This window comes from Magnolia sinica, chromosome 6 (assembly GCF_029962835.1).
Source record: "Magnolia sinica isolate HGM2019 chromosome 6, MsV1, whole genome shotgun sequence".
Taxonomy (NCBI): domain Eukaryota; kingdom Viridiplantae; phylum Streptophyta; class Magnoliopsida; order Magnoliales; family Magnoliaceae; genus Magnolia; species Magnolia sinica.
The window spans coordinates 69,287,211-69,302,447 of NC_080578.1; the positions used below are offsets into that span (position 1 = coordinate 69,287,211).

At 38.1% G+C, this 15,237-nt stretch overlaps 1 protein-coding gene across 2 annotated transcripts in view; it reads left to right on the forward strand.

The window, feature by feature from the left end:
• The window catches only part of LOC131248838 (isochorismate synthase 1, chloroplastic-like), a 136,795-nt gene that overhangs the window by 36,527 nt on the left and 85,031 nt on the right, over nt 1-15,237 (forward strand). For both annotated transcript variants that reach the window (XM_058249316.1, XM_058249317.1), the window contains exons 7-8: nt 12,052-12,126; nt 12,222-12,290. In XM_058249316.1, coding sequence (XP_058105299.1) covers nt 12,052-12,126; nt 12,222-12,290 — 144 coding nt within the window. The remainder of the gene's footprint in view (nt 1-12,051; nt 12,127-12,221; nt 12,291-15,237) is intronic.

A 15,237-nucleotide genomic window follows, 5' to 3' on the forward strand; every position in this document is an offset into this window, starting at 1 on the left:
TCAAACTCCCGGTCAGCCCTGGAGTATTCTTCTCTAAGCTATTGAAGTTCTGAAAGGATCTTCAAAACCTCTTGTGGAGGCCTGTGATCTTTGGGTAACTTAGCAACATCCCTAAGAAAGGGATAAGGGTCATGCAAAAGAGAAAAGCTAGAGGAGTTGAGCCCTTCTGCAAAAATTTATTCCGTAATCTCAATGGACAGATAAAGAAGATCCATGTGGTCACAGGTAGTGTTTATAGAGTTATTTATTCACGCTCATAGTGCATTTCGAATCCTAAGGGGTGCTTTTATAAGCATGAGATTTAGCCATTAATGCACATTGGATAAGGTGTGACGGTTGGGAACTGAGACCAATGGCTACCACGACGATTCATTTTCAAGATCATGGGGGAATGTAGCGAAATAAATGGGATCTCCTTGAAAAGTGTAGCACTGTTACTAGGGCCGAGTTGGCATATGCATGAAAAGAAGAGAAATGGCTAATTACTGTGTGGCCATATGGTAACATAGGAGCTTGGCCAATGGCCAAGATACAAAAAATAATCCTTTAGATAAATGCTCAAGCTGCATTATGAAAGAGAAGTACATCCTATGCCCTAAGTAAAACAAGACAATTTTATTGGCAATAGATTTATTCACTGCTCCTCAAGTCATTGACTGCATCATAACAGAAGGAAAACAAGAATAATAGGCTTAAAAGTGGTCAAGCGGCCTAAATCTTCATCCTCTTAAACTCTTCGAGGAGGGCTTGCATTTTTGCTTCATTCTTTTCCTGTGATGAAGCCCAGCTGGCCCCTTTTTTGATAATGAGTGGCAAGAGATGGACCAATTGATCAACATGAAGGGCACTTGAGGAAACCATGTCCTGGGCCGCCCTCTTATTGCTGAAGTTTGCCTTCGACCACGCCTGATACAGGGCGATTTATTCATCCAGGAATGCAAGTTCCTCTAGATCATCCATCTTCTTGGCAAAGTAAGCGTATTTATGCTCCTTCAATTCCTCCATCAATCCAGCTCTGTAGGACTGTAACATCCTCAACATGGTGTGGTTGAATTGATGTATCTGAATGCAATACAATCGTTCATACCCAGCTACTTCATATTTTCCACTCATTGCTAAAGATTCCATCTTGGTTGAAGCCGGCTATTGAAGGTATTCTGAGTTCGTTTGGTTAACAAAGGTTGGCTCGTAGAATCGATCTCCCATAATGTACAGATGCTTCAACATTTGGACTAGCTTTCCAAGTGTTGCATCTCATTAGGCCACGAATGAAGCATTCATTGTAAAACCATTAACATCAAACAACAAGGAGGAATGGGAGTATTCTTTTAAACCCTATTCGAAAAATCCTTCAAATAACGTTTAACACTTGCAATGAGGGAAGAAGAGTTGGAAGCCATGGACATAGAGTAAAAGGAGGAGGATGTGTGTTCGAGTAGGCACCAAATGTTGTTTAAATAGGCAATCTAGACACCCATGATCTAGAATGATTGTGGCTAGAAAACCGGTACACGATTCCGAGTAATTAGGGACGTGGAGCAGTTAAAGCATAAAGTTTGGAAGCAACTCATGTTCTACCGAATTTCATGGATGAGTTAATGGTCATTTAAAAGCAACAAAAGTAAGAGTGAAGGGGAAACAAGATGCAACAATGGCCCAGTGGCCATTTATATAGAAAAGAGAATGACTACAATCAAAATTCAAAAGGCAGGTAACATTGTAATGATTCTCTGGCCATCCCCATATAATCCTTTACAGTTTGTAATGCAACCTCCTTCTTAGCTATTGACCAAGAAATCCGACTATTATCCGCTATTTGGGAGTGCACAACAGTAGACAATTGGAGGACTTTCTTTTTGTGATGAAGCTACTTTGTATGTTTATTCGTAAACTACTGCTTCAACACAATTAACTCCGCCTCCAGAGCTGTGATTCTGACTTCTAGGTTCTCCAACTCGACCTGGGAAGTTTTTCATATAGCATTCCTAGTCGCGAGCTCCTTGATGATGGTATGTGCAAAAGCCCTCTTGGACTCAGTTGTATCTCATTCAGTCGTAAGACGGTCGACAATGAGACCAACATGATAGCATGTCTTCCGTAGCCCCTAAAGTTCTTGGAGATGAGATACCTTGGTGAATAAAGCATGATTTGACCAGGAGAAGGCGTGATATGATTCAACCAGTCGATTGAGTTTATCGATCGAATCAGTGTCAAGAGACCCCACCAACCCCTTTTGAAAGAAGTCATCAGTTTGGCCTTCACATCCTATAGATTGCTAGACGTAGAGGGAGATTCGGCCATAGTCACTTCTCCAGCAAAGGCTTTCTCAAACGAAGAGATGATATCTTCTATGGGAGGGAGACCTTCGTTATTGTGGACAGGAGCACCATCTGCAGATGTAAGTTCTGGAATAGGCGACAGATGGGAGTTGGGCTTGGCAGTCTCGACCATAGTGGTCTCAGCCATCTCGGTCGGGGTCGTCTCTGCGATATTGACCAGTGGAGGTCTCTGTCATCTCTTCGGTCTCGACCGTTGCCTCAGCCATGACTGCTTTGACGGTAGCAACCTCAGGCTGAGTTAAATCAGGAATCTGCTCGACCGTTATGGAAGTCGGTCCTGCAGGGAGAAGCATTAGCTGGAGTGGGAGTCTCTTAATCAATGGCTGAGGGGGAGGTGCCACACCCACGCTTTGATTGACTAGCATGGGACTATGTGGGATTTGAATCATGTATTCTTAATCAGTAAGAAGATTACTGACTTCAGGTGGACTGTGAGTAGGGAGGCCTTTAGTATTGATCATTACCTCTGAATCAACAGTCAGAATCTCGGTGATCAAGGGATCCACAACCACCAATGTTTATTATTTTTTTGGTTGGGCCATAACTATTTGTTTGTTAGTAGTCGTCAGCTCTCGAGTAAACTACAAAAGGAAAAGAAAGGAATGTTAATTGATGTAGAAGCTAGAAATTTAATATAGATAAATGAACGAGCGAACGATCTCCACCTAAGTCAGATTGGATGGCGTAGATGACGGGCCGATTTCTAACGATCTGAGGATTTTTTTATTAATGTCGTGAGCGGTCGAGTAGAGGTGGGGAATAGTGGCGGATTAAGACAATGAGGGGTGACGTACCTCTCATTAAAGGGAAGTTCAGGATTATTCAATATTTCTCTGTCCCGCCACCATTTATTCTAATACTTATTAAAATAAGCCTCCTGATGACGTTTCAAGTCTTCCTTAATCTCTTTTGAGCACTCATCAATAGAAATACCAGGCCAGTACTTGGTTTTGAAGTACGTTTCAAAAGAAGATATGGCCTCGGCCGAAGAAGTACCTGACGGCTGTCGAGGCCCAGTGGATGCTTGTAAGGGTCGATCATCTATTATTGGAGAAGGTTTAAGAGGACTGGCGTGCTGGAAGGAAAGAACTGGCGCCTTGAGAGGTGGATTGGGCAAAGCTCCCAAATATGATATCTTCTTTGGGACTGATAGAGGTTGACGAGCAGGCATGGGAGCATCGGGATTTTCTGTTACGACCTCTTGGCTCGCTGGGACAGCAGCCTCAATCATTAGAGCTCAAGGAGGAGAGGAAGTTGTTGACCTAGTCTTCAGTTTGCTTGTCTTCTTTAGGTCAGAGGCGACGGTCGATGGAGCGACCGCCCTCTTCTTACTCTTTGACTTTAATTGTGAGGTGAATTGGCCGGCGAGCTTGGTGGGATCCTTCGTGCCTAACAACCTATTGTAGTAACGTTCCCACCATTTGAGGATGCTATCCATCGCCTGAGGAAGGTTGGGATAGCTAGGGAGCTCGAGAGTGTTTGCCCCTTTGTGGAATAAAGAGTGGAGGGAAGAGTAGAGGCTTTCGTCAGTCAGTACGAGGCGACCGTATGATGGTTGGTTGCAGGTCTTGTGGTGAGGGGGCAAGGAATACATTGGACGAGGCCAAATTGCCAACAAGTAGTGAAGGGTAATACTGCTCGACCCCGGCCTTGACATTTTTACCTTACTCAACCGTCCCCCTATACGGAAGATCATGACCGATGAGGTAACTACCCAATGCCTAGTGTAACCGACTGGTTGATTCCTTATCATCTAGCTCAAACTAGCCGGTGAGCTAGCCTGGCTCATATTTCTCTCCCTTAGAGAAAGGCATGAAAGTCTTGCTTTTCTTAGTCTTATCTATAGAAAGGAGGACAATGATGTAGAGCTCGCAAGAGAGACTCTCCAAGAGGGAATGGAGAATTTGATCACCAAAGGAAGAATAAGGCTTCCCTTCATGCATAATATGACAAAATAAATTAGGGTAGAAGTAAGCATAAAACCACATCTAGATTAGCCATAACGGTCCTCCTGCAGAGTACAGGCCCTTGTGGGTTATCTCTTAGATACCCTTATACAAGTGGCCGAGCACATCAGTCACTAAAGCGATCCGAAAGCCCTGACAAAGCTGCTTAGCCAGGGTAACATACTTTATGGTGACTTGCTGAGTACTCACTCACAATAGGTGGTGGTAGATCCAGAGAAGCAGAAAAGCGACGTGTTCATCTTCATTGACCGGACTGTCAAGCTTACTATAGGCCTTCATGAAGTTAGTGTAGGCCTTGGCGGTCTTGCCGAGAAAATCCTTGCATTGCTTGGAGACATAACTTGGATAAACTACCATACTAAAAGGTAGTAGATTAGTCAGAAATGAGATGTCCATGACATTTGGGCTCATCAGACCACAACCGTAGAAGAATGAGTTCATCGACGTGCTCTAAAATGCCATCATATCATAAAGGATAGCCAGATTGGCCTAATACTCCTAGACGAAGAGTTTGATGCATTCATAGATGACAAATCTTCTCCAGGTTTCCTCATACTGTGATGACACGCGAAGGAACCAAGATTCCCAATCTTGAATGGACTTTAACCATGTCCATTGGGGGGGGATCTTCAATGCATTCGTGGTGTCAAGGATGGTTCTAAATTGAATCAACACAGTTTTCCCAGGGCAAATAGGAAAAAACGGATCTAGTGGCCAGACCTCTTTAGCCTCTGTCTTGGTGGATAATGCTGGACCCAAGCAAAGATATTTGCTACCCAGAGGTGATTAAAAAATTATGTTCTCAACGCACTTGTCACCAAGAATGTCCATCACAGCCATGATGTCCATCTGATCGGAGGAGGGAGTATATGAGGAGGAGGCAACCATTATAGATTGGAGGAAGAGGACATGTTTCAGAGAAGAAACTCTGGATTGGGAAAGGAAATGAGGGGGTAAGAATGATAAGTTTTAAAATGGCGCTTATATCGGCCAAGGAGCGAGAGTATTTATTAAGCTATCATTATAGTTTTGATAGGACCAATGGAAAATACACATGTCAAAACAGGGTTTCTTTGACGCTTAATTTAAACATGACCGATGTTGAAAAATTACAAGGAGTTGGCCGAAGGCAGTTATCGCCCAAGCGACGTGTGTACACATTTAATGTGACATTAATGAGGGGTCTTACATCATTGTCACCTCTTTGTCAGAGATACAATGACATGGGGGCAATATTCGTCCCCATTACAGTCATACCCTACTACGACCAATTAGAGGGGATTACGTGTGATCTGTACGGATGCGCATGGTACGCCCAGAGATTTGCAGTTATGTACGGAGGAGATTTCTCGTTAAGTGAAGCCAGAACATATCAGGTGGTGCTGTGCATTACTAGAGTTGTCGATAAAAAGGTGGTCGAGCTTGAGTGATGACATGACTGGTGTCGAAAGAGGTGTCAAAAACCAAGTAGTGGAGAGCAGTTATAGTAATCGTCAAAACATGGGAAGAAACCAGAACAACCCGGATCAAGGCTATAAAAAGAAAAAAATGTAACAAAGAAAATCATATCACACCAACCCAAACAAACCAAATCTATCTTTTAAATTATCTTGTCGATTTACATTCCTTAGTGTAATTGTTTACTTTCCTTGTTAAGAAAATTACATTTCCTTAGTGTAATCATTACTTTCCAAGCTTGTCGATTTACATTCCTTAATGTAATCCATAACAATAATTAAGTAGCCGATAATTCTAGTTATAATTTGAGTATACATTTGTATGCTGGATTCAAATCATCCATTGAGGAGGCATCCTACAACTGTTCTTTACAACCGATTGTATGGATGTCTTTCTCATTTTTATCTCATCTGTATCAAAATGTCCTTTTGTACGAAAGTAAAATGAGTAACCCATCATCAGAGGATGAACCCCACCTTCTGAATATCGCTTGATCCAATTTACACACTAAGCAAGTGGCTGAATAGGTGACTAATCTCTCCAGATCTCGGTCATACACTGTGTCTGCCTACTTCAATGCTCGAGTTCGTTGTTGTTCGGTTTGAATTGGAGTCGCAATTCCAATTCTGGCACACCTGCATTCCCAGTGCAGAAAACAACGGCGAACACTAGTGACATCTAGTCAAGGAAGAAAAGAAAATAAGAAAAGAAAGAACAATTCAAGAAAACATTTCTACTGATCTTTCAAATGACAATCAACCACAATCTGAAGGAAAATCTATATAAAAGCAGGATCCTAATTATGGATGCTTCTTATGCAAGAAGTTAGGCCATCAAAGGAAGGATGCATAGAGTTTAAAGAATGACTCATTAAAAAGGGTAAGAACTTAGTTCTAATTTATTTTAAATTCAATTTTGATGATGGGTATATTCTGGTGCAATTGTTCACATATAGAATTCCATACGGTATATGTTATAGACTAACCCAGTAACTAATGTTAAAATATCAGTATATGAGGAGATGACATAGGGGGGAAAATGAAAGCCATTGGGTAAAGTAGATTATTATCAGAACACTTTGTTAGCGTAATATTTTGCAAGCATTTTCTTTATTTAGGGGATTTCATAGGCATTCATAAATAAACACAAATAAGTACATAAGAAGATAACACAAAAGAAGATATTTTATTCTAGTGGTCCTAAGTTCTTTACATTCCAAGCTGTGGTCTGGCACAAGCCCTTAGTTACATCATATAAAATACCTTTGATTAAAAGGAAGATAGGCTATGACTGCATTTCTAAAGAATGTCACTTGAATTATGCCAAACTTACCATCCAGACTATTAAGTTAACAGTCTAGACCGTGCAATTTCTGGTTGGTCAAGTGGTCTTGAATTTGAACTCTGCCTTTGAGATGGAGACTCTTGGAAGACCAAATCGGAGCTGTGCCTTTAGGGTCAAATGAGTTTTTACTTATCTAGACTAGACCGTTGAGCCTCTGGGGGCAACTCTGGTTTATGTTTCTCATTTAGACAAGTGTAGTTATGTGTTTAAATTTGGGAATGAAAAATTAAGTATTTTGTATGATTCAATTGCGATTAATTCTAACACTTTAGTTAATAACCTGTATCGGCTAAATTTGAATGTTTCTCGTACCTATAACACTAACTTTTTGCATGTACACTAAAGGCATTAGGCAAAGTTTTATTGAAAATTCCTTCATCCTATAACATAGACGACTAAGCCACCTCTCGTGAGAGATTAGAAAGGCTTGTGCATGGAGGGATTCTCCACTCTCTAGACTTTTCAGTCCTTGGGGTTTATGTAGACCACCTTAAAGGTAAATAGATTACAGTCATGAAGAAGGGTACCAAAAGCAGCCTAGGGCTCTTAGAGGTGAAATATACAAACATTTATGGATCATTCCCTACAATATCTTAGAATGAACAAAATTATTTTATCACTCTCATGGACAACTACTCTCATTGGGTATATGTATAACTTTGCATATCCCAAATAGGGTCACAAGTAAGGCTGCATTGAAAACTCTATATGAATTGTGAACATGGCGAAACCCTAGTCTACTAGTTTTCACATATGAGGTTATTCTGTAGAAGCTAAACCATATAACCCGCATGAAAGAAAATTTGCCCTAGAACAATTAGTTGCTTCTTTATAGGATACCCAGAAAGGTCCAAAGGATTTGGATATGATTGTTCATCTTATTCTATGAGAGTCATTGAGACTGTTAATGCTAGGTTTATCAAGAACAATGAAGATAGTGGGAGCACAAACTGTAAGAATATTATTTTTGAGGAAGAATGGATTATGATTCCCACAAAAATCATTCAGAGTAGCATAGTCATCCATCCAATAGTGGACCCTGAGATCCTTGTATATGGTTGTATATAGCCTAAATATAACCCACCGATGAAGAAATGAAAAACCTAATTAAGAATAATGTGCCTTTAAGAAGACCAAATATAGAGAGAAAATATATTATTCCAAATAACTATATTGTCTATCTACCGGAGCATGAGTTTGACATAAAGGTAAAAAAGAATCCTATGTCCTTTTCATAAGTTGAACTAAGTGTGAATTCTTCTCATTGACTTCATGCCATAAAGAATGAATTGAAATACATAAAGGACACCATAGTTTGGAACCTTCTTGAATTGGCTTAATGGATTAGGCAGATTAGTTATGAGTGGGTATTTAAAACCAAACAAAGCTTTAAAGGTAATATCGAAAGGTATAAATCTAGACTATTTGCAAAGGATTTCAGTTAGGGTAAAGGCGTTGACTTTAGGAGACTTTGTTGCTTATGTCTGAGAAAGAATCTTTTAGGATCATTATGACTCTTATGGTTAATATGGATTTAGGGCTACATCAAAATGGATATGAATATTATGTTTCTCAATTGAGATCTAGTGGAGAACATATATATGTTACAGTTAGAAGATTTAGAATATCTAGTTTACAAGCTTAAGAAGTCCATTTATAAATTAAAATAGGTATCATGATAGTGGTACTTAAAATTTTCATAAAGTCATTTCCTTATATGGTTTCATTAAAAACACTACGGATGAGTGTAAATATGTGAAAATTGGTGGGAGTAAGTTTATGATTTTAGTTTTTTATGTCGAAAATATTTTGTTGGCTAGTAGTAATATTATATTGTTGCATGAATGTAATAAATTTCTATCTCAAAATTTCGAGATGAAAGATCTTGGTGATGCCTCCTTTGTCATTAGAATTCATATTCGATGGGATAAATCACATGAACTGCTTGACATGTTGTAGAGGGCTTATATTGATAGATTTCTCATAAGGTTTGGCATACAAGGTTGTGATCCTGGTCAATTACCTATCTTAAAGGGTGATAAGTTTGACCAATTTCAATGTCTTAAGAATGACCTAGAAAAGGACAGGATGAAAGATATTTTGTATGCGTCAGTAGTGGGGAGCATCATGTACACTCAAGTATGTACATGTCTAGGTATTGCTTTTGTGGCTAGAGTGTTGGGCATATACCGTAGGAATCCAGGGATGAACTATTGGATAACTGTTAAGAAAAGTATTGCGCTACCTGTAAAGGACAAAGGACTTCACACTCACAGATTGAAGATATGACAAATTGGAACTACTTAGATATATTTTGTTAGCTACCTTCAGCAAGAAGTCTACCTCAAGCTACATTTTCATAATGGAATTGTATTTTGAAAATGTGTGATAGTGTGGCTTAATCTATGATGAAAGTGGAATATGTAACTTTCTTAAGCCTATGAATGAGGTGATATAGCTGCAAGTTTTATTCAGTACATAATTGTTTAGTGTTTGTAGAACTCATTTGTGTGAAGTAGATAATGATGGATCTACTCCCAAAAGATCATTATGTCATGTTACTTATGAGGCACGTCTTCTATAGGAATTGGTGATAAAAAAAGCAATAGATTAGAGGAAGCTTCAATTTGATTTAATTCAAGTACAAACATTAGATATCTCATTTATTTTAACAATTATATTATTCATTTTATACATGTTTTTCCTTTAGTGTGCTCATTCAATTTTGAGAAAGCAAGACTTTGCTTTGTCTTGGAGACACGTTCAGTAACACTAATTGAAGATAGGCCCGCATGATCATATTAGACATATAATCTTCATACCACACCCCATATCTTTAATCCATGTCATTAATGTTATTGGTATTCATGACCTTGATTCATGACGCTTTAAAAAGATTAAATGTTGTGTTGACTATCACGATCCAATATCAATGGTCTTAAGGACCAAATCTGACAAGCGTTGCTCATATTATCCAACTGTGATGTTTTAAAATTTAGTAGGATGTCAATTAGGAACTTTTGAAACAAATACGTTTCATAAAATACTATCCATTAAAAAAATTATTTTCTTTCAGATATCAATGTAGCACGAGTGGGAGAATGTAAGACTCCTATTAGGTGGGCCATATGTGATCATCGATATTGATCTAACTGTTGGATTATTCAGATTGAGTAATTCAGTGAGCCCCACTACATTTGTGAGCATTACATATAGGTTTGAGGTGTGACGCTTAAATTGTAGTCCCTCTACGCAGTTATTAAGATGGATATGGAAAGCTACAATGTAGAGACTTTAGAGGGGAGAAGCGTGATGGGGAAGCTTCTCTAGCCCTCTACTCTATAAATACATGTCTTGGTCCGATCACCCACGTAGAGAGAAAAACCCTAGTCTCATTAAGAGATTGTCCTAAAGGTGTAAGGTGCGGAAGACCAATATCACCTCTCTACGACATCGAGGCATCAAGAATATTTTTCTAATAAGGACATGTTTAAGATTGCATTTATGAATCTCTATTATTGATGCATAGATGATTCATTTATTCCATTATTCATATTACATTCAAAAGATGGGAAAATGATTTAGTGACGGTTCAACAAATCAATGAATTCTCTCAACTCCTCATTTGAAAGATTCCTCCTGCACGGATGAGACAACACACCTCTAAACCCTGTAATCAGGAAATATTTAGATACCATGACATTTGGGTCTGCAGATAAGCGAGCTAATCTTAGAAAATCTTTTTGAAGAGGTTTGTCGCCTACCCATTTATCAACCCAAAAGTGTATCTTCATAGCATCACTTTGAGAGAAGTGGATAGCTTCCTTAAATTTGGATCCTATACTACCTAAGACTTTCCAAATGGTTGATGTTTGGTAAAGAAAAGAATTCATTATCCACACCCCCCTCCTTTACAGCGTATTTGGTGTAATCATCTCTTTTCATAGGTAGTTTTCTTCATTCCTAAATCTCCAAAGACCGTTTTTTTTTTTTTTCCTAGTACTGCTTTATTCCTTGTATCTAGCCTTTTGATCCCCATGCCTCCTTCCCTCGTCGGCTTTCTAACCTCTTCCCATTTGAGAAAATGGAACTTATTTCTCTCTTTCACGCTTATGTATATCTTTTTTATGGAAACAAATTAGGTGTTTCTCCCTCTTATGAGTAAAATTCAGGGGAATCATATAAGCCTTCTTAAGAAATGTACCATGAAGAAATGCATTCTCAGTGTTAAGAATCAGGCTAATTTAAATTTATTGTGGGAGAGTTAAGGACTTAGATGATGTTAAGCTTAGTGACCAATGACTAAAGCAAATGTTTCTTGGTTGCTTTGTATGGTACATCCAAACACTTTTAAAGGAATATCATAAACATGATGTTTACATCAGAATTCATCAATATGTCTCATCCCACCCAAAACTCTAGTGGGTTGCTGATTGGTTAAGTAATTCGCAGTAGTGAATTTTTTTAATTTTTTAATTTTTTAATTTTTTTAACATTCATCTCTATAGAAGTGGATGTGAAACTTTAAGAAGATATTTTTCGTTCAACTACCATGTTTTGTTGGGGATCTGAGAATATGTTTCTTGTAAATCAATTCCAATTTTTTATAAATAAGAATAAGATTCTATAGACATATACTCTCCCATCATTTTCATTATGTAAAGTTTGGATGTGGGTTTGGAATTGATTAGAGATCCATGATTAATGGATGTGCATATATAATCAGTTACAGTCATGGCAATATTTATGACCTATCTATGGCATGGGTTTTTATCTGCTTGGTTTTCAATTGATAAAACTACTACGATCCTATGTTCTTATAGTAATCACACTTAAATAGTATCATCTGCATCGAATATATATTGTATCCTTCCCTTGATTGTATTCCAACTTTTTACCCTCAGTCCACTCACTGATTGTTTCTTCTTTCCATGACAATTTAGGTTGTGCTTGCACGGAGTACTCGAGTTGCTACTAACACTGACATAGACCCTCTAGCATTGTTATCTTCTTTAAAGGTTCTTCTCTTCTTTCAAGTACTTTTTTTAATAAATCTTCAATGTATGTAATTTGGCTATGGACTCTATTATTTACTTGAATTTAATATGAGCAGGTTGAAGGCCAAAATTCTTTTCAGTTCTGTATTCAGCCACCTAATGCACCTGCTTTTATTGGGAATACTGTAAGTTAGATTCTATAAAAAAAATAATACCATTTTTTAATTGCAAGCTCTAAATATCTTTTTTCTTAAAACTTCTACTAAATTGCAATCATTTTTAACTAACAAGTATCTTACTGAATGTGATATTTTGCATTAGATTGTGCTCAAGGTGTTTCAAAATAGACATTAGTAATTCAAAATTTAAGTCTTAAAATAGTGTGGCGATTTATATTTCAAAGTTGTGTTTGGTTTGTTGTTGTAGCAATCTTTGTTTAGTCCCACGATGGAAAGGGGGGACTTTCCACCTTATAAGGATGTTGGTTATTAACCATGCCTTCGAAAATATTTGGTCTTAACAATACAAAGCTTGCAAGATACTAAAAGTACATATTATCATCATATAACATATTCTAAGTGCATAAAACACCTTAGTACACAATTGCCAATTTTACTCTTTAAGAACTCTTCAAATATTATATGCTTTTAGAAGAAACTTGATCATTTTGTATGATGTGGCCTCGTTCAAAATAATTCATTGATAACTTCGGTAGCCTTATAATCTGGATATGGGAAATTTTAAATAAGTTAAAATGGACAATTAACATAGCTCGATTTGCAAGCATGTCAGCAAGAACATCATACGTTTCAGACAATGGCCTATGAGCAACTTGAGCAATTTTCATGCATGCTTTTGTTGAATCTGTAGGGTTTGCGATAGCTTAGTGTGAAAGCTTTATGTTTCCAATAGGTCTCTTACCTTACAACATAATTTAGAGAATAAACTTCAAACAAAAAAAAAATAAAAAAAATCCCAATGCACATTTCCAGTTTTATATACCTTATAGGAGAGAGAACAACCCAAAGTGAAGGACTTGTGCGTATACATGCTCTCAAAGCAAATAAGCCTTCACATCTAAGGCAACTAAAAATAAGATAACAGTATCTTTAACTAGCTCTAACTTGGAGACATGGGGAGGAGAGCAGTACTAATCCCACAGGTCTGATCTCCTTCAGCTTTTACACACCCTCACATGTGTCACCTATGGACCCCATGTCTATATGAATCACTCACACGACCGAAGTGTGCTTATGGTTCAGATGACATGGGGCATCTACTAGTTGGTTGCCCAAAATGGTCCAAGCTTCATTCTAGTTTCCAGCGAATTTCACGTATACCCCCACATCTATGCATTTAATGCTGAAAATTTGACAAATTCGATGCAGTTTGTATATCACACATACCCTTCATCATGGCTACATCAAGTTCTTATGTTTTATCCAATTTTAAATTAACTTAGGCATGCAGAAAAGTTGAGTTCCTCCCTACACATGGATCACGTTACATCCATTGAACAACAATGTTTCAAAAATCATGCATTGATGTAGCTATAGGCTACGTAGCATCAGTAAATAGTGTTTCCCATGTAGTAGACATGGCCATAGCGAGCTAGGTAGTGTGTAACAAGTATAGCGTATGCTAAACCATTGTAAAATAGTGGTGACCAATCCTTCTCATACATGACATTGATTTAGAACTATCTGCACCATGTAAATAGTGGGTCTTATTTTTTATGAAGAATATATCCACATAAACCCATATCAAAGTCTTAACCATCCATGCAAGTGCTTATATATAAATATATGGCGTGAAACTCAGTCTCATCTTCTCATAATGTTTTGAAAGAAAGGGGTTTTGAAAGGATGCGAATTGCCCGGAGACCTAATTGGATTATGTGGGCCCATGGTGATGTATGTGTTTTATCCATGTCGTCCATCCATTTTGTAGGTGATTGATCTCCAAAATGAGGTAAATCCAAAGCTCAAGTGGACCACACCATAGGAAATAGTGGGGATAATGACACCTACACTTGAAACCTTCCTATGGCCTACCATGATGTTTATTTGCCATCCATTAAGATTATATAGGCTGATGAAAGTAAAAGGTAGATATTAACTTGATTCAAAACTTCTATGGCCCTAAGAAGTTCTTATCATTGGGTGTAAGAAGTTCTTATCATTGGGTGTTTAATTCCTATTGTATCCCAAAGCTGCCCCTTTTAGGCTCAAGCCGGAAAATGATATGGAAAAATGGATAGACGGCCTGGATAAAACACATATGTCATAATGGCCCCTTGCTAACCGAGTCTCCAAGCAATCCGTTGACGCCAAAAAAATTAGGGGTTGCTTGGTGGATGGTATTAGATAAGATTAGGTGGTATGGAATTGCATTTGGCTCCATGGGAATTTTATCCTGTGTTTGATAACAGTAGGAAGGATTGGATTAATCCCAATATCACATATTCCAATGCCAATGGTGGACACTGCAGGATTTCTGGTGGATTTCAAAATCCACTACAATTGTGGGCCTACGTTGATGCACGTACGTGTCTTATCCATACCATTCATACATATGTGCCCTTTCCCATGACATTCAAGCTTCATAAGCACAAAGGTGACGACATTAGTTATGAAAAGTGGTCCATTGATTACAATTCCATGGTCCACCAAATGTAGACTTCACAAAATACATTGTATTTCCCAAAGGAAGAATTTGATTTGAAACATGGAATTAGACGGTAAAAATACCATGGTATTTCCATGTAATCATTACACAATAAATGATATTAATTCCAACTAATATTATTCCATTCCATTTAATACCGGTAATGCATTAATCGGCCTGTGAGAAGGTATAACGGCTGAAGTTTCACCTGCATTGAGCCTAAATAAAGGAGAATTTCAAAAATTTCCTTCGAATTTCATACTGCTGTGGGGTTAAAGATTGAGAATTGGAAGACTCTTCAACTCTAGAAAACTGGTCCCATGAATTCTACCCTTACTACCCTTTCCCTCTCCTCACTGCCCCAACCAGTAATGTGCTCTTTCTACCCTAATCACCTTCCATTGAAGCTTTTCTCATTCATGTCATCAATGACCTTTAAATGCTCATCTTCCGTCTCCAATCTCA